We start from the raw sequence: 15,686 nt of genomic DNA, 5'->3' as shown, positions 1-15,686 counted from the left end.
ACACTTCCGCCCGCTATCTGTCCATCTAAACAAAACTCCAACTGAAAAAGAGAAAGAGAGAGGCGGTGGAGGGACAGGAAGTGACGGGAGGGGAGGGGAGGGCGCGGGGGGGACGAGACTGGAGAAAACCAAACAGAAAAAGACGGAAACAACACCTGCAAGTGCAAGACTGCCGGATAACATTTGAACCAATATTTGATGCTTTCGCTTTCAGTCAATCAAAATGTATTGTCAACTTGGGACGGTTTTTACTGCCATCCACTGGTATAAATTGTCTGGATGTTTGGATGCTAAAATTTGTGCAAAAATTGAAATGCAGAGTTCTAACTCGTCATTCTGGAGAGGAAAGCCACTTTGACTTTTGAGCAAATTTATTTACAAAACAACAATTCAGCAATTACTTGGCAAGGCACTTGAGATGCTAGAGCAAGGGTGTCAGACTCGGGTTGGTTCGCGGGCCGCGTTAACGTCAACTCGATTTCAAGTGGGCCGGACCATTTTAGATATAATATTTAGGTTTTTTTTAATATAAATGGATTAAAAGAACTGGATTAAAAGCCCTGAATAATCAGTTTTTTATAGATCTAAAACAAAGTTTATTTTCGCTTTTTTAATATATTTTTAGATTTTACAAAATGATTTTTGAACTAAAAACACAGAAAAAATGATTAAAAATTACAATTAAAAAGGGGAAAAATCAGGAAATTTATTATACATCTATACTCTTCATTTTAATTTGATCCTAAAACAGAAAGTTGGCACTTATCACTTACTTTCCCGGGCCACCCAAAATGATGCGGCGGGCCAGATTTGGCCCCCGGGCCGCCACTTTGACACGTGTGCTAGAGGGTCCTTAATACAGCCGTCACTTTAAATTTGTTAATTATATTATATTAATTACACCTCAAATTTGTGCATTATTATACATTCAAACTCATTATCTGTAATCATTAGCCACCAGACCATCCCAGTCAGAATGGATTGGACAGCCATTGCTGTAAATGACGGAAAATTTCCATTCCATTTTCTTTTTCAAGTAACTACCACACCTGAACACTACACTGAAAGTGAATTAGTTAAATTGAAGTAGGCCAGTATTTGATGCAAAAATGCCTTTTGGAATGATTGCCAAAAGTTTAACCTTGGTTTCGTCGGACCATAACAAAATCTCACAAACACGTGGGAAAATGTGTGCAGACTTATGCAAGAACATTAGTTGACTTGTCTATTTTTATTTCCCCTCTGAAATGATGAATAACCTTAACAGAGAATTGCACAGACATAAGTCATGCTATTGGTGGAAAAAAGTCTGAAAATGATTTACCTTATTAAAACCTAGGGATATAAATGAGCGTGTGGGGACTTTTCCTATTCACAGTACCTCCCAAAAGGGATGTTTCTAATACTGTCCTAGATTCCAAACATTTCGCTTCACCCTACATTTAACTGGAGCCCCTGGAAACCAAAACTCAGTGGGACCAGATCGCCTTCATGTGACACTTTGATCACATCACCTCCCTTTCCTTGGCTCCCTCGTCTTTATCTCACTCAGCAGGAATCTCGGAGTCAAAGCAGGGAGAAGAAACTTGGCAGCCCGAAAGGGCGACGTCCGACAAATGAGACGGGAACAGAAAAGGAGAAACGTTTTTTTGTGCGAGGAATGGAAAAAAAATAAAAAAGTTGGAGCCCGGGTGATTTTCTTGTCGCCCCCACCTACCCGATCCAAAGGGTGGAAAACAGACTGACACTCTTTACTCTCTTCTAAATACTCTTACTATATTTTCCTGTCTAGAAATCACACTTCTTCATATTTTGGCTGGGTTCTGCGACCTATGCACCTGAAAAGTTTTTTAAAAATATTTTAACGGTTACATTTACGGGAAAATACTGAGAACTGTGATTTTTGTTAGGATTTTTTTTCAATTTTATATTTAAATTATTTATTTATTTTACATTTTACAGTGCACCATGTGGCATTTAAAAAAGAACATTTACCCACCTCCCGCCTACCCCAATTCTAATGGTCGTGGGAAGGGAGGCCTTCTACTCCCACGGTTGGCAAAGTTGTTAAGAAGTGATAAAGAGTTTGGGTAACAAGTTATGTTGTGTCATTTAGGTTGTAGTTATGTGAAAAACTGTTATTATGTTACATTAAAAGATATCTTTTCCCAGCATTTCTTTATTATTACGATTATGTTGAATTGTTTGTCCTTCTCTGATTAAATAAAGCAGGGGTGTCAGACTCGGGTTGGTTTGCGGGCCGCTTTAACGTCAACTTGATTTCACGAGGGCCGGACCATTTTAGATATAATATTTAGATTTTTTTTAGATAAATGGATTAAAAGAACTGGATTAAAATCCCGGAATATTCAGTTTTTTGTAGATCTAAAACAAAATTTCTTTTAGCTTTTTTAAAATATATTTTTAGATTTAAAAAAATGATTTTTGAACTAAAAAAACAGAAAAAAATTATTAAAAAATTACAATTAATGATTTAAAAGGGGGATATCAGGAAATTTAATATACATCTATACTCTTCATTTTAATTTGATCCTAAAACAGAAAGTCGGCACTCATGATTTACTTTCCCGGGCCACACAAAATGATGCGGCGGGCCAGATTTGGCCCCCGGGCCGCCACTTTGACACACGTGAAATAAAGTGTCTCCAAAAATGCGACTTACATTAAAGTGCGACTTAATGTTAATTATACATACTTGTACCCACTTCTTTGTGCATTTTCTTTGCGCTGTTGCGTTTTTTTTAATATGTATTTTTCTGGACGTCCCAGGTTACATTCAACAAAAATACAGTAATTATATTTGTGCTTCACGTCTCATCATTTAACTCACTTAAACATGGCGTATCAAGAGAAGTCTTAACAGTTCCCTTACCCTCAGTAAAAGGTTCCCAGTTGTAGAGACGATCCATAAACTCCTTGACGTTAAAAGCGGCGCACTGCTCGGCCCTGGAATCCAGCGTGGCACCAGCGCACACCTGAAAGAACAAAATTGTTCAAACAATCACTCAGCCATCTTTTTAACATTGGGTCCTGAGAGAGGCAATTTTGAAAATCATATGAGGGGGAGCCCCGCTAATAACAAAAAGAGGGGAATCACCTAGGGAGCACAAACACACTCAGTTTGCGCGCTGCTTTTGGCAGCCAGGAAGCACTCTACCATAAGGAATAGATTTTCTGGAACAGGCCGCACGTATAAATCCATCTTGGCTTTCAGTGCACCACCGCAAAATGTGAGCAACTACAACAACACGTGTGTGCGCACCACATTAAAGCATAGTCCACCTGAATTTCAACAGGAGAAAGATTCCCCTCCTTGACCCCCAAACACTGCATTGCATTTAAACAAGTGTCACATCTGAAAATTTTCATTTCGTACACTATCGGTCGAAACACTAACATTGAATCCCACACGGCACCTGAACACAGGTCACGGTTTTATTTGGAAAATATTCAGATTCAATGTGTTGGGAAGAGTATTTGAGATCCCGCCATGGGCGAAAAGTTTTTGTTCTTTTATTGCCTATTTGCAGTGGAAAACACTCAAAAAAAAGAGGTGAAGGAAAAAAAAAAGTAAAATCTGGTCTGTCCATACAGAAACCCTATAAATAACCTTGTAAATGAATGGTGCCTTTATTCAAATATTTGTGAATATACCTTTGGAACATTTGGATCATTTTGCTAGCATAAGACCAATGATGTGTGATAAAGAAGAAAAAACTTGGCATATTTCTCATGCACAAAGTCAATGTATCCAGTAACAGAATAAGCAAAGCAACCCCAAAACGTCAATGAACAGCCTGCATTTTTGACCATTAAAACCATGTTCTTTACTTGCTAGGCATAATTTTATCTTCAACACTACACGGTACAGTTAGGCAGTTTACTAAAAAGCTCAAAGTCTTTCCTTCATTCTTTACCGTATTCTTTTTTAACTATCTCACAGTAAGAAATGTACAACATATTATTTGACTGGTACATATAACTTTAGCATTTAATGCATAAGGGAAGCAGTTTTGTCCCCTTGGTTATCAAATGGGCCCTGGACACAATATGTTTATTCTCCATTTAGTCTTCATTCCCTAAATTCATGGAAATTCTACCAATTTGCTTTTTGGTAAACATCTGCCATGAAACAAGGATCCATACGTCACTAGTGCAACTGTCCGACCTTGGGAATTTTAAACCAAATTTTACTGTAACTCCTGGACAACATATGTGCGCACACACCCGTTCACATTATAAGTAAATCTCTTTGAGTTAGTATAATTCACATTTTAAAGCTTTACAATCTCCTTGTCCTTGGAACTCCATTTTTTCTTTTACTTTTCTCAAGACACACAGCTGTCACTAACAGCTGGATGCTGCCTCGACACTCTTATGTGGATCCAAGAGCGACGTATCAATCAACACACATATGTTGGGACGGTCAGTTCCCATGCAAACTTGCCTTTGTGACAATTTGCAACAGACAAACCATGAAAATAAAAATAAAAATCAATTTATAGACACTGCTTTTGATCATTTTTTTTTTGCCATGGGCGCGTCTGCGTCTGCATCCATTGGTCATTCCGTCAACTGTAACCCAATTATGCGCCAAAACAAGGATACATTTGTGTGCGTGTTTTTAACATTACATAAAAAAAATAATGGAAACTGAATAACATTCATGTGACGTGCGGGGACAATTTGTCCATTTGTTTTGATTATGAGTCTACAGTATTATCTGTGAGTGTAAATTACTTTGAAAGGGACGAGCCTGGACTGGTATGTGACATCGTCGCGAAGGAGGCCTGCCAAACCTTCCAGTCAAAATTGATTAATAGTAATAATAATACTACTTTGGAACCACCCAACGATGCAGTAGTTCTTGCGGGCAGTGTGGGTTTGATTCCCACTCGGTGGCGGTTTGATTATGAGTGTGAGTGGTTGCCTGTTCATTGCGGCCTACGATTAGCTGGCAACTAATTCAGGGTATCTCCCTCTTGCTGCTGTCGTGGTTGGCTGGGATAGGCTCCAGCACCCCCCACGACCCTCGTCAGGAAAACCGGTATAGAAAATGAATAAATGAATAATATATTGGATTTATATAGTGGTTTTAGAGTACTCCAAGATGTCTTGCATTGCATGATTAATTCACTCCACACTTAGTGACAATAAGTCTTCATTGTAGCCAAAGCTGCCCAGGGGCAAACTGACAGAAGTGAGGCAGCTCGTTTTCCCCGATGCCCCTTTTGAGCATTAAGACCTCACTCCTGCACGACTTTTACATACGCATGTTGGGTAAAGCACCTCGCCCAAGGATGCAGTGACAACGTGCAATGGGCGGAGGCATCGGTACATGGTCGATTGGTCGCCGGTCTTTTGGTCGCCGGTCTTTTGGTCGCCCGGAAGGTTATTGATAATTACCATTTAAATTGTTGCTCAAATTCCCTAAATACAAACTGCGAATTACTATTTAGTCATACTTAATGCCCTAGTAATTATTAGGCTAAAGAAAAGCTCCAAATTTCCCGGACTTTTGTTTTTTTGTTGGAGAACTTGTTAAGTCCCTGACTGACGTAGCTTCTTAAAGGGACAACGCATGTACATACAAACTCTTATACACACACGTCGGCTCAGTTAAACTGCTCATGGCCATTGTTGGCATTTATTGATGCGTAGACCGTGTTGTTTTACCTTGTTTTGTCGCCGGTCTTTTGGTCGCCGGTCTTTTGGTCGCCCGTTGTCGCGGTCGGGGCGACCAATCGACCGCACACGGGAGGCATCTGTGCAGCCAAAGAGTTTGCAGTAAACTCACGAATTATTAAACAAGACAATACATAGGTGCATGTATGTGCTCAAGTGTGGTTCCCAAATTGCTCGGTTTAAAACGGTAACCTCGCAATGCTCCAAAAGCACGGCCAGATGTGTGAGCATCAAATGGACATCACAAGGATGGTTTGTGGTTTGGCATAAATTCAGGCTCAGTATGCCATTCGTGTATGCACGCCCTCCGAGTACACACAAACGAGTGTGTGTGGGCAGCTGAAGGTCACTATACAAGTGTCACCCGATGACTTTAAAGCTTGAACGTGTAAATCTGCCTGCTTGCGGTTGTTAATAGCTGTAAATATTTCTAGGGATGTAAACATGTTCAGCTCCAATCCCAACTGGAGGATTGACCATAAACAACAGAGGCCCTTTATACAAGCACCATGTGTATGTGAGCAGTTATGAAGAGCAGGTGCTTCAAAGTGAAACGTTGCAGACATAGTACATCCATGCCATGATGTCACTATAGGGGGAGTGTGTAAAAAAAACAGAAGGGGGCTAATGGACTCAATGAAGGGAGGAGTAAATGGGCCAAGACAAGACGAGGAGAGAAGACGTGTTTGGGGGATCTGGAGAGTATTTGTGTGTTATTGTAAGGATTGCTACACTGAAGTGTTCACTGGGTGGGCGTGGGAGCGGGCAGTCCCCCCCACAAAAGCTGACGGGAAGGGAGGGAGAAAATGAATGAGGCCTAAAAGAAGGAGATGTTTTTCTAACGAGCGGGAAATAGCTTAAGAGGTGACAGGAAAGAGACAAAATGATGTGTCTGGACCTGTTGGCCAAATTAAAATACTCGAGCGTTGGCATTGTTGTTGGGTTACTAGACAGCATTCATCATTCTTTGAAAGATTGTGCTGTATAGAGAAGTAGTTACCCAAGATTCATAATTCATACGATCATTCTGCATTGAAATGGGAATATTTTGCTCATTTATGTTGCTCATACTGCAAGCAAGCAAAAAAATTCAACTCACTAAGGAGGTTTTACAATAAATCCATCTTGGTTCAAGCATTCAACCCGTTGTGCTGTGCTTGTGCTTTGAATCATCAGATGATAATTCCACTTGCAGATCCCTTGTCATTCAAGTTTTGTGCATGCAAGGGAAACTGACGGCTTAATTGAAGCCACTCAGTACTTCTCCATGCCTCCGCCTGAAGCCCCTTTCAGACAAGAAGTCATTTAGTCCTCCACTAGGACAGGAAACAAGACGTGAGTGGAATGAAGCACGGTCGTCTTCCAACTGCCTTTATTCACACTCCAGACCCTTAAAAGATTCAACTTTGCTGCTGACACAAGTGAGATCACTTTTGTTTACCCGCTGCTAGCGTCTCGCCTCAAAGTCAACTGTTACAGTAACCGTGACAACCGTTCTTGGTTAACTTTGCATAGGCGTTGTCAGAAGGATTCCTGTTGTACTAAAGATCTGGCTTGTCTTTTGTCATTAAGAGTGGTGACTTGATGTTTTGGGAACTCATCGATCATCTATCTTGCATAACCTTTCAGAACCAGAAGAGGAAAAACTTGCACGAAAAAGCAATAAAGGCTGATAAGTGATAACGCTACGCTAGTGTCAGTGGCCAGCATCAATTTCACAGACTCCTTCAGGAATGTAATCTTACCCTCCCTCCAGGTCAGAGGTAAAGACGCCCCCACCCCATGGAAAGTACAACAGGTTTACATTCTTAGTCTGCACTGGCACACGCGGGCTTCACTTGTACAATTGCTCATTGTTACTTTGGTAAGTAATCTTCTGTAAGATTGTTTCACAAGCAAACCCAGCAAAACAAGAAAGTAGCGCATGGCACTGAAAGCCAACAAATAGCTCCTGGAAAAAAAAACTCCCTTCCTCATTTAATTGAACTTCTTTGGGGAATGTCCCTTTTCATCGTTGTTTAGCATTCCGTGGAAAAACCACCAACGGGAAGTCAAATCTCAGTTAACTAATGCCAGGCACGAAATATTGTATTCATCTGCAAATAATCGCTGAAGGCATTTGTTGACTTAACTGCAGATGGAGAAACATTAACATTAGGTGAAGGTGCATTTTTCAAAAATATTAATTGGAGTACTGTAATGGAAAATATTAGAAATACTACTGTATTTTATGTATTTCTGGAGCATAAGTTACATCAGTCAAAAATGTATCATGAAGACGAAAATCTAAGAACTGGACATTTTTTAAGTGTCGTAACAGCAAATATTGTTTTCATTATATATTTTTAAAATTTAAAAAAAATGTATAAAATGCAAGTATAATATATACATATATAATACTTGCATTTGTACAATTTTTTTTATTTTAAAAAAAAAATATTTTTTTTTAATCAAAGGTTTTTTCAATTATAAAAAAAATATTAGTTTTATATTATCTTATTGAACAGTGTCGTTTTAAAAAAAGCAAAAGTAAAACTATTCTCTGATTTCTCTCGTTCTGTTTTTCATCGAGGACAATGGACATTTTATTTGAATATTATTTTAGAGAAAAACATATAGTGGATACACGTCTTTCATGGGCTACACAAAATGAGGTGTTGGGCCACATCTGGGCTCCTGGGCTTTGACTTTAACACCAGGAAACTATGGCCTTTGCTAATGGATTACAGCCGTCTTCATAGTTCACTTCATGCATCCTGCAAAACTAAAGATTACACTTTTTCAGTTTGGGAGAAAAAGCTTCTCTTTTATTCATTAGCTGTTAAAGTCATTTTACATCTTCCGAACCCTGATCTACAGTTTTATGCAAGACTGAAATTCTTCATGACGCAATTTGTTTTCATGAGAAAAAATTCTGCTGCTTTTGTTGGCAATATCGAAGGCGGCGGTAGCGTCGGATTGCCGTGATGAATGAAGGCGACCCGCGGAGGAACCGTGGCAAAGCAAACATCGGCATGGGCTGACAGAACGGGTGAAAGACAGATGGAAGAAAGGAGAATCTTGCAGAAAAGTCAATGCAGCTGCTTGGAGTGTGTTTTTTTGGATGTATAGCGCGAAGGCCATGCGCACACAGTTATACGATACCACACACATACAAACACACACGAGCCCCGAACACACACACAACACGTACGGGTGAAAAACAAAGCCCGAGCCAGATGCAACTAATGAGTTTTATAAAAGAGGAGCATATGTGTGTGTGTGTGTGGAAGCGAGAAGGTTTTAGCATGTGTGCGCAGCTAAGAGAATGTCAGCAAGGTTCGCGCCAAGCAAGTAAGTGTACGCCTGCACAGCTGGACATTGTGACCTCAATGCTTTGTGCATTAGAAAAGTCTGACTGGGCCATTCCTTTAGCATTACTGCCATGTGACACACACACACGCGAAGACAAGTGACCATTGCAGTGCAAATCTGAGGAGAACACGGTGAAGGTTTTTGTATCGGTATCAAAAATTGGAAAATATAGAGTTTTCATCTTTTCTATCTATTCATTTCGATCTATTTATCCATTCATTTTCCATACCGCTTATCTGTAAGAGCAAAAAGTAATGACTCAAAGCATTATCACATGTTCTATCAATCAAAAAAGTCAGAATTGAAGGCAAACCGCATCATGAATTTTGTATCCATCCATCGAAAAGATGTCTCGATCAAAAGCATACCATAGTTTGTGCAATCGATCTAAATGTCCACGCTTACTACATCAATCCATTCATCCATCAAAGCCAACATCACGATTTGATGCAAACCATACTTTGTCAACTACGGAGGACCCCCCTGAACATTTGTGGCTCTGGATCTGGATTACCTATCTAGTTGTAATTTTATTTGCCTTTTCTTTAATCTTTAGAAATATAAACTTTTGGTAAAGCACAAAAAATAGGTTTTTGTTTAAACATATTTTCTATTCATTTACTGATTTTTTGGTTATTAATCATTTGAAAAAAGGGGGAAAACAGTAATGTGAAAAAAAACCTCTTTTATTGGGGATGACTAAAATGTATTTTACTGAGAAACGTAATATCAGAGCACAGTATTACTTTGCTGGACGCCACAATGTATGGCAGGCCAGATCTGGCTCGAGAAACAACAGCGTGAATTGCACATAATTATATAAAAATGATGATTTTAAGCTGGCAGGAAATGTTATTTGCCTGCGTGTGTTGTATGACGAATACCTTTCTGTTATCTGTATGTGAATGTTTGCATGAAGGTATTGTTTGTCGCGAGCGATCGGCATTGTCTGGCTGGAAACAGCTCGACCCCAGCCTTGAACCCTAAATGCAGGAAGTCAGAAGTGGTGTCGAGGAAAGAAAAAGCATCTATCACGATCCCGGCCTTTGGCTCAAGACGCCGACACGCAGATACGCCGTTTTGCCTTCACGGAGCAAAGCAGATACGAGGCTGAAAAACAACCAAACAAGGACTTGTTTGGTAAAATGCAAAAAGATAAGTTAGAGATCACTGGGAAATCCAAGTGAAATTCCACGTATTGTTCCAGATGTTCCTTTGCGACAAACCTACATTGTTTTCCACAGAAAACACTTTCCCATTCCAGTTAATGCTTATCATCACTCTGGATTCCGGTGCATAGAAGTTCTTTTATTTCCTCTTCTTCAAGGAATTTGTTCCTAACTTATTTTTACCGTGTGGTCTTTGAACCGCCCAGGGGTGACTGACATCTTGGTAGTCACAAGTTGGTCACACCCTCGAGCGTTTCTTGCTCTACATTACTTACCAAAAAAAGAGCCTACTGTTCAGATAAGGATGAACTTTTATTAGCAAATCAGCCCATAAATCCATTCGTCATTACAATTAGAAAGAATGCAGTCAGTACTTGCGCCAATGTTAGCACAATGTGAGTTTCCCTATGCAGCTATCTATGGAGCACGGGGAATTAAAATTGCTGCCCCACTGACCCCCCGCTCCCTCAAATCTATAGAGACTCCTAATCTAGACTTTGACTGGAACTGCATTAGCACTCCCTTGCTTGTCACTCTACTTATCGCAACTGATATGGTTAGTTTACAACTACTGTTGTACGTCTGATGTAGTGCCGGGCAATCTGGAAATTAAAACGATCACGATATGGGCCAATAGATATCCCCATAATGATATGGCATAGTATCTTATTTTTTCCCCTCATCGGGCCAGTCATAAATGTGAACTACAAAATAGTGCTGCACAAAACGCTTTCCTGTCCAGTTGAATTTTCTAAACGATCAAAAACAATCTAAATCCCATGTGTCAAAGTGGCGGCCCGGGGGCCAAATCTGGCCCGCCGCATCATTTTGTGTGGCCCGGGAAAGTAAATCATGAGTGCCGACTTTCTGTTTTAGGATCAAATTAAAATGAAGAGTATAGATGTATATTAAATTTCCTGATTTTCCCCTTTTAAATCAATAAGTGTAGTTTTTTAATCCATTTTTTCTGTGTTTTTAGTTCAAAAATCATTTTGTAAAATCTGAAAATATATTTTAAAAAAGCTAAAATAAACATTGTTTTAGATCTATAAAAACTGAATATTCACGGCTTTTAATCCAGTTCTTTTAATCTATTTATAAAAAAAATATCTAAATATTATATCTAAAATGGTCCAGCCCACGTGAAATCAAGTCGACGCTAAAGCGGCCCGCAAAATGACATTAAAAGAGAATTATGATGATAGCAAATGTACTACAGTTTCCATGATATATACGTACATAATCATACCGCCCAGCACTAGTCTGTATTGCATTTGCTTTTTTATTTTTTTCAAAACCTCCTAAAAGAATTCTCATTGTAACAGTGTTTTTTCCATAAAAAACACATGTTGGCACTCCTATTCAGGAAATATTTCATCAGTTCCAACTTTTCTTTTAACTTCCCAAGTGCACTAATAAAAAGGGTGCTGATAAACAACCTGTAAAAATAAAAATAAAAACCTTGAAAAGCAAGGGGCTCCAACTCAAACAGGAGTTAATGATCAAAAGGTGGCACACGCTTGTGAAACTCCAAAGAGCATTAAAATGAAAACATGTGCTCAGGTGTTGTGTTCATGCTTCAACCCATTCGGGACCGTTTTGTCACTCAATGGTGCACACAACCCCTTAATAAACACATTTGTGGGGCGTGACATCATCACGACATGGAAGCCAGGTAAGGCTGTGAGATAGCAACGTCTTCATCGCGTGTGGTGTCCCACCGGCTGCCTGTAAATATTTACTCTCCGAGGAGGGCCGACCGGGTCCGTGATTGTCTGTGGATTCTTCCTCCTTTTATGAGGACCTCAAGTGATGAAAAGACATGTCTGCTGCTCTTTTTTTTTCTTCCTCCTTTGGCTGCTGCTTCTCAAATTCCACCTTTTCCTCCCCCCATCTTTCTGACAGGAGGTCCTCCGCACACACAGGTCTCTAACTCACACACGCTTTTCCATGAATTCTTCTTTTCTCCTGGCACACATTCGCATTCCACTGCGACTAAACTGCTGTTTAACAAGAGACTCTTCAGAGCCCACGTAATGTGAACATAACACATTGGTCGCCATTGACGGCGGTATACGTCCAATCCATTGGAACAGATCAAAGGCAGCGAATGAGTTAATAGTTTTCCTAATTTTACATTATAAGACTTTTTTATTTTTACGCAACACTAGCCTGCAGCCTTGAACTTTCTACCTCACTTCCACTGATCCTTGGCAAAACAGAACCCCCTTTCACTGCTACTTGACTGCGTCACCCCCTCGCACACATCGCTCATTTCCACGTTAACTGTAAAAACACACAGCCAGTTACACTCGTGTTGGGCCTCAGGCAGGCTTTGTTATGACACACACCTAGCAGATAATCACAAGTGTCACACTCATTCTAGTTCATGCACACATGCGCATGAGGCAAGCTGGGTAAAATGTTAATCGCATGGTAGGCGGCGGTGTTAATTTTTCAGGTATGAGTGAGTGCTTGAGGGTTTTTTTGTGGATGATTTTATCTTTTGTGCAATGCAAAATTAATTAAACGTGATCGTTTTGAACAAAGTGACTATACAGGTGGCAAAAAAAGCCTGAAAGTTAAAAAATATGAAGCAAAATAATATCTGTTTTGTCAAGTTTTAGACAAATGCAGACACAGGAGCCCAAGAATTGGGGGGGAAAATAAATAAATAAATAAATAAATAGATGCACTGCATATACATACATCTCATAATACACAAAGTTAAACTATAAACTATTTTCAGCCCATAGATATGGTCGTAGTGCACATTGACACTAAAATGTACAGCCTGTATATGTATATATACATATATACACACACACATGTATATATATATACATACATATACATACATATACACATATATATATATATATATACATATACACACACATGTATATATATACATACATATACATATATATACACATATATATATATATATATATATATATACATACATATATATACACACATACATACGCACACACACATATATATATATATAATAAATATATATATATATATAAATATATAAATATATATATATATATATATATAAATATATATAAATATATATATATATAAATATATATATATATATATATAAATATATATATATATATAAATAAAAATATATATATACACACAATCTGATGTGTATGTGAGCCAATATATTGGGCAATTGGAAAAAATATCTGGGGATGAATCGACTATCATTTGTTGCATTCCCTGTATTAAGTTCTTTACCATTTCTGGCAAAAAGACACCAGTTGAAATGTGAACCAGTAACAGCAGAACAAACGAGGCCTGTGCCCAAGCTAAAGCGGTCTAAATATGCAGGGCGACACTCTCGCGTCACAGGACGGCGATTAGAGTCGCTGCCAGAGACTAAATGTGTTTCTCGATGGGTCTTGTCGCGAAGGAGCGGCAGATGAAAGCCACTGTGAGAGGGCACAGCTGGCGAGTGATCTTGACAGAGTAAAGTCAAGAGCCCGAGCGTGCCAAGCGGGCGCTCGCCCCGAGACTTCGAGTGCCCACTTCCGCTTGACGAGAAGCGTTTCAATGGCTCCTTATCAGCAGCGCTCTCTTAAACAACATGGTCACGTGTCACCTCCCCTATTTTTGTCCTTGTGATCAAATCTGGGAGGATCACTTTCCTCATCTTGATTGCATTTGTGCATCACGCCGGGCAACACGTGTGATCGATCCCCGGGAAATAGGAAGACCAATGATACTTTCGATCCACATAACTGCGTTTCAAGGTCTGCTAGCCTGAAGGTAATTGACTTTTGGCTGCATTTTAGAAGCTTTGCAATGGTTGAGTATCATTTATTGCTGGTCGCAAAATGCTGCAGTCAATGCGAGTACACAGTGGGAAATCTGCGACCTTGACTAAAAGAGAACAAGTACAACTAAGCGTGACAATGCTGAGAAGATTTTTTCCTCACACTTTACTACTCAAAAATGTACTGGACATCTTTCAAGGGCAGTTACAGGCAAAGTGAGTCATGATTATTGAACAAAAGACTTATTTTTATGCTTTATGAGAAGTCATTATGATTCACAATACCGTGTAAAAGTTTACCACTCGGGTTGTAGCTGCCGACTAATTGATGTGGCGACTTTACTGACGCACAGGTGAAGAAACCAGAAAAAAACAGAGACCTCAATGAAATCAAATGGTCAGTCCAGATGACAATGAAATGAACAATCTGCATCTACTTTGTCGACAAACTGAAGACACGCTGTAGTCATTCAACGGGTGTTTCCCTCAAACTATTCTACAGACAGCCCCTGTCCTCTAATATTTCTTCATTTACTGTAAAGAAGAAGACCCCATCTAATAGTACAGTTGGGAACTGCAAAAAACAACAACTCTTTGAATGAATCATTTCAAAAGACAAAGATAAACTATTAGAGAACAATGTTATCCTGAATTTGCAGTTCTTCTGGAAATGACTCAACTTTCCGCATTTTGTTATGTATCAAAGGTCTACTCACTATGTACTACTGTTTAAATTATACATAACATCACTCAGTAAAATACTGGCATGCCATTACTCATTACAGTACAATTTAAATGTTAAGATTAGAAGAGCACACATCTGCCAAAGCAGCCAAATTCAAAGGGTCGCCATATTTCATAGTCACGTGAATTTGTTATCCTTTTATGAAATAAAGTTCCACTCCAATCCAATGACCTCAGAGACACTAGACCTCATTAGCCCAAAATTGAATAAACTCTTTTATAATCCAAGTTTATCATGCAAATTTGATACTTAATCCCTTGATTTTTTTCTTGAGTTCTTCCACCGTCTGTAGGTTTGAACTAAGGTAAAAAGTCACGTCAACTTAAAACTTATTTATTGAATGAGGGTACTTCACCCATGGCAATTTGGATGGACCATCCTCATTCGGAACTTGGTATCCTTGGAAACTTGGCTGCCCAGGTACTCGAAATACAGTCGTACCTTATAATACTTGGTAGTACCAAATGTCAACACCAAGTCAGTCGCGCAGTGTCTATTTTAAATCTGTTCTCATGTTACCAAATATGGCTTGGGTGATAAAGGATTACATTTGTACTTTGACTTGTGGCTTCTAGAGTTGGATATCATTCAGACAGCCAGTGGACCTCCTCAAAGTGGAACTGGAAAGCTTTCGAAATGTCACTTTTAATTGTGGGAACACTGCATTGGTGGCATTCTTGTCTCTGTGAAACCGCAGTTATGGTGAGATGGACCTGCCTTTGTCACCTGCCTGTCTAGTTTCGTTACCAAGTAACAGCTCACACCAGCCGTCCAACTCCCAAATAAGACAGCAAAGCTCATTTTGGCACAAACCATCACTTCCCTAGCCCCGGGTGAGTCCCATCACGAGCAAAGCCTCTCAGCAGATGTGTGTATTCTGGTTTTCATCCAGAAACACACACACACACACACGCTTGCT

At 39.4% G+C, this 15,686-nt stretch overlaps 1 protein-coding gene across 2 annotated transcripts in view; it reads right to left on the bottom strand.

Annotated features, from left to right (window-relative positions):
* The window catches only part of adamtsl4 (ADAMTS-like 4), a 59,748-nt gene that overhangs the window by 20,297 nt on the left and 23,765 nt on the right, over window positions 1-15,686 (bottom strand). For both annotated transcript variants that reach the window (XM_077598523.1, XM_077598522.1), the window contains exon 5: window positions 2,894-2,996. In XM_077598523.1, the coding sequence (XP_077454649.1) occupies window positions 2,894-2,996 (103 nt within the window). The remainder of the gene's footprint in view (window positions 1-2,893; window positions 2,997-15,686) is intronic.

The sequence above is a fragment of the Stigmatopora argus genome, chromosome 4, assembly GCF_051989625.1.
Source record: "Stigmatopora argus isolate UIUO_Sarg chromosome 4, RoL_Sarg_1.0, whole genome shotgun sequence".
In the NCBI taxonomy this organism is placed as follows: Eukaryota; Metazoa; Chordata; class Actinopteri; order Syngnathiformes; family Syngnathidae; genus Stigmatopora; species Stigmatopora argus.
This window is presented reverse-complemented; position numbering and strand designations above follow the sequence as displayed.